Here is a 17,147-nt window from a genome sequence, read left to right as displayed (position 1 = left end):
TTTAAATATAATGAGAAAAAGTAAAAAGCTGTAGGTAAGAAGTAGGAAAGAAAGTTGCTGCTCTGAGGTAGTTTTCAGATAAATATCGATCAGATATTGCTAATGCTTGCTTGGTGGATCTTTAAACTGTAAAAAGCAGTTGTAACATTAGCAGTTTCTCAGGATTGTGTTTACACACCATGTTAGATTGTGTTCCTGCTAAAGTGAGGTGGTACTGGTACCTTTTAGGTCAGTGGTATGAGGATTGTGCCTTTAGTGCAGCAAGATGTATAGCATTCGGTGCTGACTTCTGCATGTGGACTAGCCATAAGAATTGGTAAAGTACTCATCATGCTGGAAGCAGGGAAGGTAGGAAATGTCAATAATATCATGGTCTGATAGCTGAGAATCTTTGTCTGTATGCACTTAATTGAGCTCTTATACATATAGTTGTACATGACATGACAGCAGCACCCAGCCAAAAACAGGGTTTCAAAGATTTCCTTCTAAGGTTAACTTTGCACTCTAAGTGTTCCTGGTGTAAAAAATGAAACATATTTGTAAGTCTTCAAAGAACAAAGTTGAAGCAAAATACTGTTAAATTTATGTACAAAAAATAGCAGCAAAAATACCTCTCTGTGTTAGACAAAAAAATAAGATTTAAAGGGTAAAGAGAGCTTGTGGAGACAAAGAGAGGGAAATAGGTTTAGCAAGCTGCCACCTGGTATGGAATGAAAGGAAAAGAAAGGAAAAAAACCTGAGTTGCAAACTCATCAAAAACAGAGTTGTTAATTGAAAAGCTGACAGACCTGTAACTGCAGCAGTGCTTCTGGCCGCCACTGTAATAAATGTAACTGTACATTTAGAGTAATTTGCTAATTTGCCTAAGTAACACCCACAGACAGCAACATGACATAAATACATTAGTGGAAGCAACAACTATAACCAGCTCATGCAGGTTGCTGGCTGCTAGATGGATGGATCAGATGAGCTGAAAAAGATTTACACAACGGAATAGAAATGGAATTGTTAACAATATTGTGGAATATTTTTTTTCTTTCTTTTTTTTTTTTTTTTTTCTTTTTTTCCCAAGAATGCTCCAAGGCCTGTAGATGCCATACATATTGTAGCATGTAAATAACATTTTTAACTTATGTGTGCACCACCTAGAAAACTTGTAGAAATGGAGTACACATCTGCAAAACATGAAGCATTTCAGAAGCAAAAAATTGCCATATTTATATTTCAAGTAGTCTTCCAGTTAAATAATGAACTCTCAATGTGTAATAATAAATATCTGAACAGAGTTTCTGGCAGTACCTTTTCTAAAGGCACATATGTATTGGGTCCACAGGAAAGACTGTAAGATGAAATTTCCTAATGCAGGTGTTAGAAGTGCCTGGAAGTTACATTTAGGAGTTACTCATATTTTCATTTGTCAGACACTGTGTTCAGCCACATGATATCTCCTCTGGATTAGTGCTGTTTGATCTCACTTCTTTCTGGAGCTCTGAATCACACTGTTGAATTTATCCTTCAGTCCTACTAATGCCAACTTCTGCCTCTGTATATGGTCTGGTAACTTACATTCTCTAAACATCCTAATTCTGGGTTAGGCTTGGGATCATCACTAAAGGTGTATATAATGTTACAAATAATACATTTTTAAAATTAGAAATTATAAGATTGTCACTGTGCCAGGTTGGTCTCTTTTTCAATAAAATACGTACTACTTCTCCCATTCTCCTGTTCTGACTGTCTTCATCCTGATGCAAATAAATACTACAGAAACAAAGTAGTGAGTGCAGCTTTACACAGTTTCCGCCTTTGCTTCCTCTCAGATATATGTATAAGGTTTCTGCTGATCTTTTTGGGACAGGTGATTGCTGCTTCCACGTGCAGAGTCCATTTGATAACCAAACTTGGAGTTGGGTGGAAAGTTTCTATTGCAGTGCTGCTCTAGGAGAGCCTATGTGTGTGGGCATATATATTCTTGCCTTCAGCAGGAGGTTGTTAGGTTTTTCACTAAATGCGGGTTGTAAAATATTCTCCAACATGAGTCATTTAAAATTATAGTCCATGGGTCTAAGGAAGTCAGTGAGAAAATGGAACAGAGAAAAAACAGACAGAGGCAAACTTTGAAACTCCTCCTGGGGATGTGGAATTCTGACAGCAAAGCCCAAGCCCTGTCTTGCGTGATGGCTTGGTCCTCATATCAGGGCAAAGAGGGCAGCAAACCCCACTGGTTGACCCAAGCCTTGAGTTGATGAGACCTCCTCAGTGCAAGCTGATAATGACTGCAGGTCTGGGAAAAGAGAACTGGGATTATTTTTTCAAGTGTTGTGGACAGTTCCTTTGAACTGTAATTTCTGTCACTGAGTTGTCATCACTGTCACAGTAAGTGATACTTGCAACACAAACGGCAATTAAATAGGAGTAAATGCTAGAGCAGAAGTCTGTAGACCGTTATTTAAGGTTGCATTGAAAGTAGTTTCAACACATTAATGCTAAGCAAGCTAAATCGTACCGTGCCCTGAAAAAGACAGTAATGTCATTTACCTGAAATCACCAGGAATTATAGTAACACTGAGTAGGAATATGCTCAATTGTTTCAAATATGGGAGCATATTATAAGAATTGATGATAGTTTGTGAGTCTGTTTTTTTTTGTTTGTTTGTTTTGTTTTGTTTTTTAATTGGATTTTCCATAAGACAAGTAATTTGTTTGTTTTTCACTGTTTTAGGTAGCCTGCCCTATGAATACAAGATTGTGATAGCAGGAAATCATGAATTGACCTTTGACCAGGAATTCATGGCTGACTTAATCAAGCAGGACTTTTACTATTTCCCCTCTGTTTCTAAGCTGAAGCCAGAAAGCTATGAAAATGTACAGTCTCTTCTAACAAACTGCATCTATCTTCAAGACTCTGAAGTGACCGTGAGGGGATTCAGAATATATGGCTCCCCTTGGTAAGCAGGTTTTTAAGCACACATAAGAAAATACCATTGACTGCTGTCACATCAGCCATTTTGTAGCATTCAGACATATTTGGATGACTGTGTTAGGAAGAAAAATAATACTTGGTTTGATAAAATTTTATATATTGTCTTATAATTAATCACTCTTGTGGTGAAATTAGATACTTGCATAGAATAGGTATTACTAACCAAAAAATGATGGGGAAAAGATAGTGTGCTCCTTAGATTCTTACCCTGGAGAAGTTCTGTAATAGAGTCCATGTATTTTATTTTTTTTTTCTGTCATAAATACGTTTTCAATACTTGTGAGTTTATATAATTACAGGTTAATTTTATTGCAAGGATACATTCTTATGACAGTTTCTGTCCTACAGATGATATTTAAGGTTCATCGGTGTATAGAGTAGTCATTTAAAGCAGCAAGCTTGTTTCAGTATTTTATTTTATGAATTATTTTATTTTATTTTATTTTATTTTATTTTATTTTATTTTATTTTATTTTATTTTATTTTATTTTATTTTATTTTATTTTAAGAAATAAAATACTGAAGGCATTTTTTCAGTTTAGGCATTTTTTCCCCTTAACATCAGATTCTTACTTTCTTTTTTTACAGTAATAGCTTTTCTCAAGGTATAGTTGAGCTTCTAAATTAAAGTCAACAAATCGGTGGCAACCTAGTATTTCATGGATTGTGCTGTACTGCGTAGAGAGAACACTTAAAGCTCTTTGACAGTATCAGAGATAGATGGGTTTTGGCTTCGTGACCCTCACCTTTGACCTCATATGTACTTCTTCTGTGTTGCTTATGTTTCATTACTATGCCATTTCTGCTAACACAGTTATAAATTAGGTCTTTCATGAGCATTCGGTATACATTTAAAATAAGTTTAAATGTATTTTAAAAGGCAGGCTTTTAAGGGAATCTGTTACTCATCCTTGCAAAATTACATCAGGCTGGAATATAGCAAAGAAGTTGTCAAACCTGATGCATATACCCCAATGTGAATTTTCAGTGTGAATAAACTGTGAAATCTCTTGGATTTATTTATTTTTTTTTTAATGAAAATTGGCATTTTCCCATTTGGTTACTTGAGATGGGTGTTAATTTTCTCCATGCTTATTATTCAACATTTTTCTACATCAAATAGTTTCCCTCTAAACTGCACCCTTCTCTCCCTCTTAGACCTCCAGATCCTTCTGTTTTGTTTTTTTTTTCAAACTACCCACCTGCTGTGTTGTAGTTCATCTTCCTCTTGTGTCTATTGTGTATTCAATCAATGTACAATTTACTTAATTTTCCAAATTATTAGGGAAGATATTAGATGGTATCAGTCCCAATATTAACTTCTGAGAAATGCCACTTGGCATTTCTTCCCATTTTGATGTTCAAATGTACATACTGTAATTACACTCTGTTTACAATATGTGTGGCAACTTCGTATCTTCATTGCAATATTTGTAACCAGGCACCATATTTCCAGTGTCAGTAATAATTTTCCAGGCAGTAATGTACCTAAAGTTTCATTAAAGTCCAGATAAATTAAATCAAAGCAAAACACTATCTACAAAATAGCACTAAGTGGAGGCTAAAAGAAACCATTTGAACTTTCTGTGTTTGATTAGGGCTGTAAAAATCTGTTGAGAAAACATTTTTCCTCCCATTAAACCATAAATATTCCTGTAAAATCAGATTTGCTGCATTCCCTTTGTGCACCTATCCTGTGATTTTGCACAAGTTGTCTAGGATATCTGGCATGACAATTCATGAAAAAATGATTGTGTTTCATCTTTCATACATTCATTTAGATTTACTGTCATCCTTATTTTTTCTATTCTGTAGTGCTTCAGGTTATATCTTAGGTTCCACAGTATGTGTTTTGCAGTGCCACTAACTTACATGTACCTCCCACCACTTATGGTCCCAGAAGGTAAGTGTTGTAGAGGCCTTTGAAGATCTTCACCTACTGCATGTGGGAGAAAGTCTTGGTGATGGAACCTAGGCCAACGAAGCTTTTCTTTTTTATTTTATTTTTTTACCAGAGAGACCTGGTACCCACAGTACCCACACCTGGTACCCACATAAAAATCGGTGATGCTGCCCTAATGCTGAGAAGGGGAAGTGTAGTGGGAATCCACTGATTCCCTTCCTCTCTGCTTATTATTCCAGGGTTCTGTGACAAAAGTCTCTGGACAAAAGTCATGATGGTGCTTAACTTTGACTCTGCATATCCCCAGATTGCCTGCTTTACATCTGATTGAACACCTCTTTTCCCTTCTCCTTGCTTGGCAAGGTGGTTTGTCGTTTTGCAATTTTAATCCTTCCTGCACCAGCTCTGTTGGATTAGGCCTGGCATCATGATCATATTGTTCCAGCCAAACTCTTTTTTTGTTTGTTTGTTTGTTTGGTTTAGTTTGTTACTATGCAAGGCTGAATGAAGTTTCCCTGCTAAACAATGTCATGTCCAGTAAAAACAGCAGCAACAGCAACACAACAACAGTTTTTGGATGAAAAACAACAGTAATAGCAATAATAAGTTGCTCTTCATTATTCTATCAGAAGGCCACATGCAGAATTGGAAAAGTTACATCAGCCAAACCAACGGTCAGATAACTTAGAAAAAGCTATTGTATGGGGGTTAAACTGCCTGATTGATAAATTGAAGGCTGTAGTACAAGTCTGTGCCTAATGAGGACTACTGTTCTCTAGCATTACTTTTTGTTTCTATACTTCATTTGCCTGGAAAAGAAAGGTGTTTCCATAATCTCTGTGGGAAATTAATCACAGTTTCTTTATACATCATAACAGTAATGATAAAAACTAAGAAGTATGGAACTTTGGTGTACTTCTTGTGGAAATTTTTTTTTTCTTTCTTTCTTTCTTTTTTTTTTTTTTTGCATTTGCATCATGAATCCAGTCCTTTAGAAAATGTTCATGAGTCTAGTCAAGACTTCAAAGTTTAGAGTTCTTAAACTGCGCAGAGCACAACAAGAAAGCTAAGTTTCATGTAGTTGCTTGCTCAGTAACCTAAATACTTTATTTTCCAGCCTTGAAAATATGCGTATAGTTTTTTGTTGTTTGTTTTTTAATGGATTTGTTTGATTGGAGAACTGCCAGTTAGAGTTTCTGTTTGTTGTACCTGCATGATTCTAATTAGAAGGTGAGCTATCTAGAAATTAAAGATGGGGACCCCAGATCCTGCCTTTCTATTTCTGATTACACCCCTGATACCCTGTCTTACTTCACCCTTTGTAAAAATAAACGCTAGCTACAGATATCCCTCCTTTATAAAACAAGCTGATCAATATTTGCAAAGTACTTTGAAAACCCAGGAGTAAAGTCTGAGTGAATACAAACCAGCATTAATTTAGTGTTTTTACCTGTAGCCATCTGTGCTTTTGTGTGTGACCTATTCAGAATTAGATTATAGTTCTGCTTAAGATGTTTTAGTTGCAAAGTAACCATGAAAGCTCGATTGGTTTGCATAAGATGACAGTCTCTAAGGCCTTTTAACTATATGCCATTTGTGTATGGTTAAATATTTTCAATAGCACTTGGGTATATTGACCTCTATTCTTACCTAAAATTCAGTGGTTATTTTTAATTGCAAGAAGAAATGGGACACTGTCTTGTCTCAAAAACCAAAGCTATAACTCTCCTGGGCTTCAAGGGCAAGATTTCAAGTGCCAGATTGAGCCTCTACTCACTAAAAAAATTGACTGCCTTAAACATGAATTATACTAGTATTATAATCAAGCAGGAAGCAGCCATTTTGATATTCAAGCTGCAAAGCACAGAAGCTGCTGTTTAAAATTAGCATTTGCAACACACTGATATCTTGGAAGATCGGTATAAATGCTAGGAGAGAGGAGGATAAAAATATTTGGTACTTCATGAGAAACTTGGGAATTTTCTTTTTAAAAGATTTTAAACGTTTCCAGAGCAATCTTGAATTTTAAGGGTTTTCTGTGGCTACATTTGGCCAATAAGGCTGGTGCTCTTGACAGTCCACCACACAGTATTGACTCTCAGGTTTGGATAAGCAGAGGATCAGTAAGAATGTAATGTGTTGCCTTCTAGCTTAGCACAGACGCAGAACTGCATGGGTTTCTTTTCCTATATAAAGTCTGGACATGATGATTATTTTTTGTTTGGGTGTTTGTTTGTTTAAAGCTGGTCACAGAAAGATGCAGTCTGGTTTCATTCCAGCAAAACCTCGGACATGGCCAGAACACAATTCACAGGCCTGGAAGCAATCTTGCATCAAGAATTGCCATAGCTGCAATGAATATAAAACAAAGACTTTACTTCCTCAATAGTATTTATTGTAAATTGGAAAGTTTCTGATTGGAAAGTACTCTTAAACACCCTAATTCATTCTGGACTACTATGAGAAAAGCCAATAGGTAAAATAAATACTTTTTAAAAAAATGCTTCTATAAAATGTTCTTGTGACTGTTGGGCCTTCCAAAGCATGAAGCCATTTGTCAGGGGGGAGTTTATTTGTTTTTCAGTAACATGTAAAATCATAATGTATAGATTGCAGCATGCAGGAACAACACAGAGGTAGCAGAGTTAGCGGAGGTAGCAAGCAGCCTGAGGTGCTTTGAAGACTTGGCAGGACAGTCATGGCAGATGAGATCTAGTGAGAGTGATAGGCTTCCCTGAAGTGATGGGTTGGACTGAAGACCTCCAAAGGTCCCTTTTGAGCAATGTTTCTGTAATTGTAAATGCCACTATGGAGCTAGAACTAGGTATAATCGTTGATACCTGAAATGAACAGGTATCAAAAAAGTCCTTGCAATAGGGAGCTTTGATGTTGCTATCAAACTGCTGACAAGCAGTGGACAGTCCAGACAGATGGTTTGAAAGTCAGAAAGCCAAAATAAAAGTGGAAATCTGAAACTGAATTGTAGCAGAACATCTTTTTTTTTTTTTTTCTGTCAGCAGACTGAATATTATATCCATGGGGACATCGTTCATGGAACTATATTAATTAATGATTTTTGAACATTTCAGATATAGATCTCCAGCCTTCAATTATAGTTCATTACCCCCACAATGTAGGAGTTCTAGTGTTAGCTATAGCTAGAATTAAATACAATCCACTTGTGCCTTTGCACTGCTAAAGATTTTAATTGCACAATCACACACTGTTTACACAAAAAAAAAAAAAACACCCTGGTGCATTCACTGCACAAGATCTGCTGTGTTTCTGAATGAGGCAACAATGTGTTAGTCCTTTTATGCTCATTGTTTAGAAACACCCTGTAAAATAAATAAATTTAAAGGTGCATGTGTGCTTTTGTATCAACATGAGCACACCTTGCTGAGGTTCATACGTATACGTGTGATCCTGAGTGTTGCTACATCTGCTATGCTGCACGGGGTTTCAATAACAGGCTGAGACATGGCTGGAGCTTAATAAACTCTGCCGTACTACATATTTTTTAAGTCAAGTTTTATACAACTCAGTGAGTAAATAACATAGCTCTGTTCTTCTCCTCTTGCTTGCAATAACTAATGAGAAGACTTTAAGATGAATGAATTGACCACAGATCAATAATCAGAAGTTGTTTATATCTGGCAAAGGTTATCCTGCTGCCCCTCTAATGTCTAATACTACACCTCTGCCTTAAATTTATTGATAAGGTGTGCATTTGCAGAAGATCAGTTATTTTGTGTTTATGCTCTGACCTTGTGGAAAAGGGCAGGAATTCCCATGGCATTTTCTATTACAAGGGGAACTACTGTGCATTAATGGTAAGGGTACACGTTTTACATGACATAGCAAGACAAATGTAAGTGACAGAAAGGAAGGCAACTTCTTCCTATCCATTGAATCTCCGTAATGCTTCTAAGCAGCTGTACAGAGCTGTAGGAGAAACTTCTGTCACCGTGGTCCTGAAACAGGCATACAATGTGGCAGGGGAACCTTTATTTCTCTTTGTGTGTGGTTTTTTTTTTTTTTTTTCATTTTCAGCAACGTGAAAGAGGAAGGGACAATCAAACCCCTCTTGCCAAACGTGACCATTTCCTTATTCTAAATGACGTATTGTCTTGGATAACTTAAAGAAACCCTTTAGGATGAGATTGCCTCCAGACTCATTATTCAGAGAGTAGATGTTTTGTTTTGCATTTGATTATCTGGAGGGATCTGTTTCCTCTGGAACAGAACCTCATTTTATCTTTTACACAATTACATTTTTTTTAGCATCTATGCATTCACATTTCCTCTTTCATTATTTTGTTATAGCCCATCTGGAACTTCAGAAACTTTTATTTCCCAGTCAGGGAGAATGGGAGAGCAAAGATTAATATCAGCCTAGAAAGTCATTTGTGACCATTTTTGCTGACGTGACAGATGCTCAGGCTGGACTCGTTTTGTTTTGCTTTGTTTTGTTTTCTGTTGTTGTTGCTTTTCTCCGATTTGTTTACACACAGACCAACATCTCTCATACAACATTTTTGTTCAGATAATGGGAATCAAGAAGGTTAGGGGTGTGCGTGTGGGGGGAGTGTACTGAGCATAACATCCTGGGCCAGGGCCATTCAGTGAGTTCTGACTGCGCCAGTGCAAGACACACTGATCTGCAGGTTGTGTTAATGAGTATCGGACGCCAGCTTCAGCCCAAAGCAACCTCAGCAAGGGCCCTATTCTGCATGTCATCACCCCACTTTGGTGTTAGGTCCTTCTGTAGACGTAGTGCAGGTCACAACTGTTCACAACATGCAGCCCAGTGTCTTTATCCAAGCTGTGTAGTCCAGTGTCATCAGTGGTGCCACAGATGTCTAACTCACCTGATATTTTTTCCTTGCCTGATTTGTTTTCTTTTAATCACAATGTAGGTGACTTTATTATACTTACTCTCAAACTCTATTGGCATGTGTACATGGGTCCTTTGGGCAGGCTGAATGGTGACTTCCATGTGTAATTGTAGTTGTTTCAAAGAGCATGCAAAGGACAAGATGAGGCAGACTCATTTTTGTTTCACACTGAGTCTAGCCTACCCAATCTGTAGGTCTCTATTCAGTCCCTTTCTCCTCCATCTTTTCAAGAGCAGCTGTAATAGTCTCTTTCATTCCTCACTGAACTCAGTTTCCATCAGTAGAATAATGTAACAAAGATTTATAGATTCATTTCATGATAGGGACATGCTTACATTTTGCCATTGATGAATCATCTCATGTTTACTTTGCCAGACCTCGTACAAATCTTTACAGTCATTGAGGTGAGCATCAATTAAAATGAAACTGTATTAAAATAAAATATTGACTTCATTTAACATAATGTACCTCCCAAGTTGGGAACATGGCTTACCCATATTAGAGCAAGCAGCAGCAGTGCAAAATACTATGGTGCACATTTCATTCTCTTTAAAATTCACAGAAAATGATTACTGTTCTTCTGCATCAGAATGACTGCTTTGATTCTTAAGTTCCCTTTCAAATCTGCAAAAAACTATTCAATACTTTGCACCTGAAGAAAACATGTAGAGAGGCTCAAAAATATGTGTTATTGGACAAAAACAAACCAGAAACGTATCTAAGTAAAATATCTGACCCTCATTTGTTCTCTCCTTTCTGCATCCTCACTTGGTCAAAAGATAAAAATACAAATAACTGAAGTGCAATTGCTTTTGTACTGTTATATAAAACAGTAGAATACCACTCTAAAAATCTTGCATTCATTGCATATTGCAGATTAAGTAATTTTTTGAGCAGGTGGCTTGTTTTCATGTTTAGCTCTGCCAGTGATGGAATTTACAGAATGCTGGATGTGGAAATACTACTGAGTGCTGGGTTTTGGTTGCTCAGAAATATGTGTTAATATTGGTGGATGTTCCCTGATTTTCCAAGTCAGGAGCTGTTTGGAGCTCTGTCTTTATTAGTGACATTGAGTTAGATGATATAAATGAGTAATTTAGGTACACAGATATGGTTCTAAAATAAAGTGAATATCATGAGTGGGAGGAATAGGTGCCACTCATTATTTAGAAATGAGGCATCTCAAGTTTCAGAAATTCTGGGGAAGAGGGTTGGCTTCTAAGCCTACTTGATGTGCTGTATTATTACAGTTAGAATGCTGAAGACTTTTTATTGATTCAGGCATTCAGTAAACGGTAGGTAAGGTGTGACTGATGTGTAAGAAATAACAACATGTTCAGAAGAGAGAAAGCAAATTGATCATCCCTGTTAAAAAATATTAATTACAGACTGCAGTGCATAGATGCAGGTTTAATTGTGTTTTAATGGAATGCTCGAGTGATATTTTTTATTTCCTTTTCTGTACTTATCAGAAACTGTTTTCCATTTTGGAAAGTGCTGCTTCTAAAAAACACTTAAAACTGCAATACACTGTAGTTTAGTTTGCAGCATATGGGAGATTGTAAGAAAGGTTTTTCCTGCAAAATGATTTTGATCTATTAAATTCAGCTGTTCAGGGAGGTGGTGGGGAGAACTGTAAGATATTGAACTCTTGAAGAGTAAAAGGTTTTCCAGGGGCAGAAAGTGAGACTTCAGAGTGCATTCTGGCTGGTTTAACATCAGAAACAGATCACTGGATATTTTTTCTCCCCCACACTTTTTTTTTTTTTTTTTTTTACTAATGGCATTTTGCTAAAATTGGTGAATTTCATGTGGTAAACATGTCCTGACAAGCGTTCTCTTTTCAGGACTTGGAAACACAGGAAAATCTGAGTCTCATTCAGTAAACCCTAGGTATATCACGGAATCACACAGGACTCACAGAATTTCTAGGTTGGAAGAGACCTCAAGATCATTGAGTCCAACCTCTGACCTATACACTAACAGTCCTCCACTAAACCATATCACTAAGCTCTACACCTAAAAGTCTTTTAAAGACCTCCAGGGGTGGTGACTCCACCACTTCCCTGGGCAGCCTGTTCCAATGCCTAACAACCCTTTCGGTAAAGAAGTTCTTCCTAAAGAAGAACTATACAGCTGTCATTGCTCATATTAGCAATCATACTGAATTCAGGAGAGGTCTTTTTAATGATACTGCCATACAGATTAAGCACTGAAAAGATTAGCCAGAATCATAAAAAATGCTGAAAAAATATGTATGAGGCAAAATCAAAATTTCTCAGACTGCAAGTGAATTTTTCTGTAGCATGTTAAAGGAACATGGTTGTTGTTAACTAATAAGCAAGTAGCCCAACTGCTGGCTGCTCCTCGTGGAGATGGGCAGGAGATGGCAGCGGGAGGGAAGGAGGGAGCTGGTGGCCGCTCTTTGCCATGAGGGCTCCCGGCACGAATTTTTTTATTCTTTAAACTTGGGCCCTCGCTACGAGAAGTGACATCGAGGTGCTCGAGTGAGTCCCAGAGAAGGGCGACGAAGCTGGTGAGGGGTCTGAGACAAGTCATACGAGGAGCGGCTGAGGGAGCTGGGCTTGTTCACCTGGAGAAGAGGAGCTCAGAGGTGACCTTATCACTCTTTATAAGTACATTAAAGGAGGCTGTAGTGAGGTGGGGTTGGTCTGTTCTCCCACGTGCCTGGTGGCACGACAAGGGGGAATGGGCAAAAAGTTGCGCCAGGGGAGGTTTAGGTTAGATGTTAGGAAGAACTTCTTTACTGAAAGAGTTGTTAGGCATTGGAACGGGCTGCCGAGGGAAGTGGTGGAGTCACCATCCCTGGAGGTCTTTAAAAGACGTTTAGATGTAGAGCTTAGGGATATGGTTTAGTGGAGGACTGTTAGTGTTAGGTCAGAGGTTGGACCCAATGATCTTGAGGTCTCTTCCAACCTAGAAATTCTGTGATTCTGTGATAATTAAACTCTGCACTAGGTTTATGTGAGTGAATGAAAGTGTAAATCTAACTACATGTATTGTAGCTCATAAATTAATCAAAAGGCAGGCCAACGTGATAAATTCTAGCTGTTGTGTATTCCTGAGAACTTTTACTTCTCCATTTCCCATGAGATTTTTTTTTTCAAGTGACAGCAATTTAGAATATTCATTATTTCTTCCCTGTTAACAAATGTTCCAGAAAAATGTTTTCTCTCAAAAAAGACTTCTCCCAAACATTGCCCAGGGCTGAGGGAGTTTGGAACAATTTAATCTCTGAATAGTCAAAGAAAGAAAAAACAGTAAGTCAAACACCGTTGTGTACTGCTTACACATACATGTTGGATATGGATCAATTCTCTAAGATGTTTCAAAGTGACCTCTCACAGAGTGAGCTTAGTCAGTTACTGAATGCAAAGATCCTTTGCATCCACTTTGCAGTTGTGTTCCTCCACTGTATCTGTACTGGAGTGCAGGAGGACATGATGCTATGTGTGCATGTGTATTTCTGTGTATGTCTGCTAAATATGGATCAGCAGTTATGTTTATTTCCCATCACATTTCGGCATAAGTGCTTTTTCTTGTAATGTCTGAATAAATGGTGTGGCTTTATATTTCTGCATATGACTGGAGATTTGCATTTGCTTGTTTTGGTTGCAAATGTTTCTAGCTTTAGTTAAATTTGAGAGCAGTCGAAAAATATATTGCTTCAGTTTTAATTAGGTTGGTAGAAAAAAGGGTTCTTTCTTGGGTGATAATTATTAGTTGTATATTATTAGAAGTAGTATTGAAGTAGTTCACATCAGTTACTTAGCAGAAATAATTGAATTTTCTGATCCAGTAAACTAGCTCACTTTGTATTCAGCTGGTTTTTAATTTAAGACCTATGGAAGAAGAGACCTGTAATCTCACTATAGGGAATTGGCTACACTTTCTGCAGTTCATAAACCATGAGAGTGAAATAGCAATCCCCCACAGCAGTTTTTTGTTTATTTTTCTTTAAAAGTTTAATTTATGAGACAGAGCAGATTTTAAAGTTTAAAGTGTTTATTTTTTTGGTGCCTTTTTTTTTTTCCACACCTTCAACAAAAGGACTGCGAAGCTATATCTGTGGTCTGGACTGTAGTCTCAGACAGCGGCGGTTTCAGGATGTTTTCAAAGAGGTAAACACAGTTGGGTACTTTGATGAGCCCTTTGGCAATGTTTCCAGGAGAAACACAAATAGCTATCTAGTTTGGAGCAGATCTACATGGAGCTGATTCTCAGCTGGAGTAAACTGGCAGAGCTCCACCAGCTTTAAACCGTTTATGCTGGTGAGAATCAGCCTCTCTACTTCACAGATGCTTGTATGTATGTGTTTTCCATCATTTTTTTTCAAAATAGGTGCATTGCTACGTTGAGAAGTAGATCGTGACTTTACATCCTGCTCTAAGGAAGTGCAGAACTGTAAACAGAGCCACCATCACAGGGTCTAATTGTAACATGGTTATCTCCATTTTTTTCTCTTTTTTTCTGGCCAGAATTTAAGGGGAAAAAACCAGTAATCTATCACTTGTTGTGGAGCTGTTCACAACACTCAGAACTTGTTCACAAATCAGAACACTTCCTTTGGATTTGTCGTTCATAATTGTATTTTATAAATTGACATAATTTAACATGAATTAATACGAGGATTTCATCCCTAGTAAAAAAGCAAATTTAAACCAATATTAAAATGGAGGGCTACACCTGTGTGTGTCTCGTATTTCTAGTTGTATAATTTACATCAGGTAAGTATATTATTTTTATAGGGCTATCTCAGAATTCCTGGCTAGCCAAATGAACATCTATGTGTTTAAGATGTAGGCATAGAAAGTTACATTGCAGCAGTTGCTTTCCACCACTCTGGTGTGGGGTGAATTTAGGACTGTAGGAAAACATTAATTTGGATTTTAGGATTGCTTGTATGTTGTTCACTTTAGGTAGAAACAGGCCATATGACATATCAGTATGTGCTGTTTAAAACAAGAAATATCTTCATTTGAAAATGTTAATAGTATACTTTATGTGTATATATGCATGTGGAGTATTAATTTAATTGTTTTGGAAGCATTTTCATGCTTGCTTAACTCAAAACGGCTTTGATTTTTCTTTTTTTTTTTTTAAAAAAAAGAAGGAAAACAAAGAAAGAACTGGCAGACAGTTAGTCCATATGGCCTAATTAGTCCTGGTATTTTGAGAAAAGAATGTAAACCTGGTGAGTTACTAAACTGAGAAGTGGCTGCTGTGAGGGCCTTTTTTATCAATTCTCAGTGCACCTGTGCATCCTACGTATTTTATTCATGTTTCATCTAAGAGAGTCCCTCCAGGAGCTTCATTGTAAAAAAACTAACAACAAAAAAACAAACCACACCCCAAGTGTCTCCCTTTGGAGGGATATTCCATTTCCTCAGCTGACTTCTGCACAGTCTCAAAGTACTACAGTAAACCCCAACTAGCCAGATGTGCAGAAGAAGAATATGTTTCTTTAGCTGTCTGGTCATCTGATAGTGAAAAACTGTAGAGATGCCATGCATGGATGAGACTTGAATTATTTTTCCATACTGAGTGTTATATTTGTGGCAAGTTTTGCATTTAAAAGGAGATGGTGACTGTACTGTGGACAGAGGCTGTTCAATCCCCTTACTCCCTCTTAAGTCCTTCTTCTCACTGTGACTTAACAGTTACAAGTATTTGAAATATAGTCTGGATAACCTACCTGTACATATATTTTTCATGTTGGGAAAACTGAGGGAACAGACTCTGAGATACCAGGAGCTAAACACATTAGCCCTGCATTAAATCCATAATACTGAATGTCCATACAGTTCTACATCTGTCCTCTCAGCATTGAATCTCATATCCAATTATTCCGAATGAGCTTTAAAGGTTGTTTGTGAAGTTTATTTTATTATTTAAAAAAAATAATCAGATGGGACATTATCATTTGGTTCCCAGCAGAATGAGATAAACTTTTTGCATTTGGTGTTGGCATGTTTTAAATTCAGTCTTTCATTATTTTTTCTCCTTACCTGTTATCTTCTGTGTTCTTGTTATGAAGATAAAAATAGATTTCATTTTATTTTTCATTGTTTTATAACAAATTAATGTTTAAAAACGATCAGTTCCTATTAGTCACAGCTCATTCTTTCTTCTGTCCAATCAGAGATGTATGAAATCATTTACTAAACAAAAGATGCATGGCTTCATATGTAACTCAAATTGCAAAAGAAATAATTACTGACAAAGGGTCACATTCTGATTTATACACTCCTTTCCTTTTGTGAAAACAGTAATTTAATTTAATTCAGAGTTCTGAGAATTACAACCTTGGATGCAAAGCAAGTAAGACAAAACAAACAAAAAAACAACAACAACAAAAGAAAAAACAAAACAAAACACAGTAAACTTTCCCATGGAAGAAATGTACTTCTTGTGGCCGGTAGACTGATGGAGGATCCAAATTCAATTTGGTGTTCACTACAGACTCCCTAGGTAACGCTGTGCAAGCCTTTTATTGTCTTAGCTGAAGTTCTTAGCTTAGTTCCTCTCCCTGCCACTTCTGACTTTCACCTGCTGAGCTGTACTTCGTGGCTGTGTGTTCCAGAGGATAATCATCTATGAGATTAACTATAAGGTGCATTTAATTGATTTAAGTATGAGGCCTTGGCTTTCATTAAAACACTTGGCTTCCAATATTATGAATATTATTTTTTTTTTGTGTAATTTAATCCTTTCTGTACACTGCTGTACGCCACTTCTGTAAATAATGTACCACCCTCTCTCACATGGTATCTGGTCATAATATGTCTCCTCACAACTTCTGAAACATGTTCTTCTTTACATCTCAGTTATGCTGTTAATATGCTTTGATGCCAAGGCGATGAACACTTGTTCAAAGCCTACAAACAGTGCCCTACCTTGTTCCTTCGGTCCCTGCCTATTTTGGGCTGTCCTCTTGCAGCAAAGAAAAAAAGACAGAACATTGTTATTTCATACCTACTTTAGATGTAGAAACAACTGATGACACAAGAAAAAAACAACAAACCAAACCAAAACCAAAACAAAAACACAAACAACCAAACAATCAAACAAAAAGGCATACTTTTATGATTCTTTACATGGAGAGAAAATGAGAAAACTGAGTAAAAAGCTGTAAAAATGCTCAGTGAACTGGAGATAGCTACTTAGAATAGGCTAGAAAGGTACTTAAAGAGATTGGTTGATGACCACCTGAAGGATGTGAACTCCAGGCAGACAAGGAAGGTATACATTATTGTATACCTTTGTTCATTGAACTGTAACTAATAAATGAAGAGCAGGAAAAATTAGATTGATGTGTGTCTCTACAATTGTAGGGAAAGGG

General features: G+C 37.0%; 1 protein-coding gene across 4 annotated transcripts in view; it reads left to right on the top strand.

Annotated features, from left to right (window-relative positions):
* The window catches only part of MPPED1 (metallophosphoesterase domain containing 1), a 66,055-nt gene that overhangs the window by 33,605 nt on the left and 15,303 nt on the right, over positions 1-17,147 (top strand). For all 4 annotated transcript variants that reach the window (XM_032204556.1, XM_032204539.1, XM_032204532.1 and 1 more), the window contains exon 4: positions 2,723-2,948. In XM_032204556.1, the coding sequence (XP_032060447.1) occupies positions 2,723-2,948 (226 nt within the window). The remainder of the gene's footprint in view (positions 1-2,722; positions 2,949-17,147) is intronic.

Source organism: Aythya fuligula, chromosome 1, assembly GCF_009819795.1.
Source record: "Aythya fuligula isolate bAytFul2 chromosome 1, bAytFul2.pri, whole genome shotgun sequence".
NCBI classification, from domain to species: Eukaryota; Metazoa; Chordata; class Aves; order Anseriformes; family Anatidae; genus Aythya; species Aythya fuligula.
The sequence above is the reverse complement of the archived record's forward strand: the minus strand, read 5'-3'. Positions and strand labels throughout refer to the sequence as shown.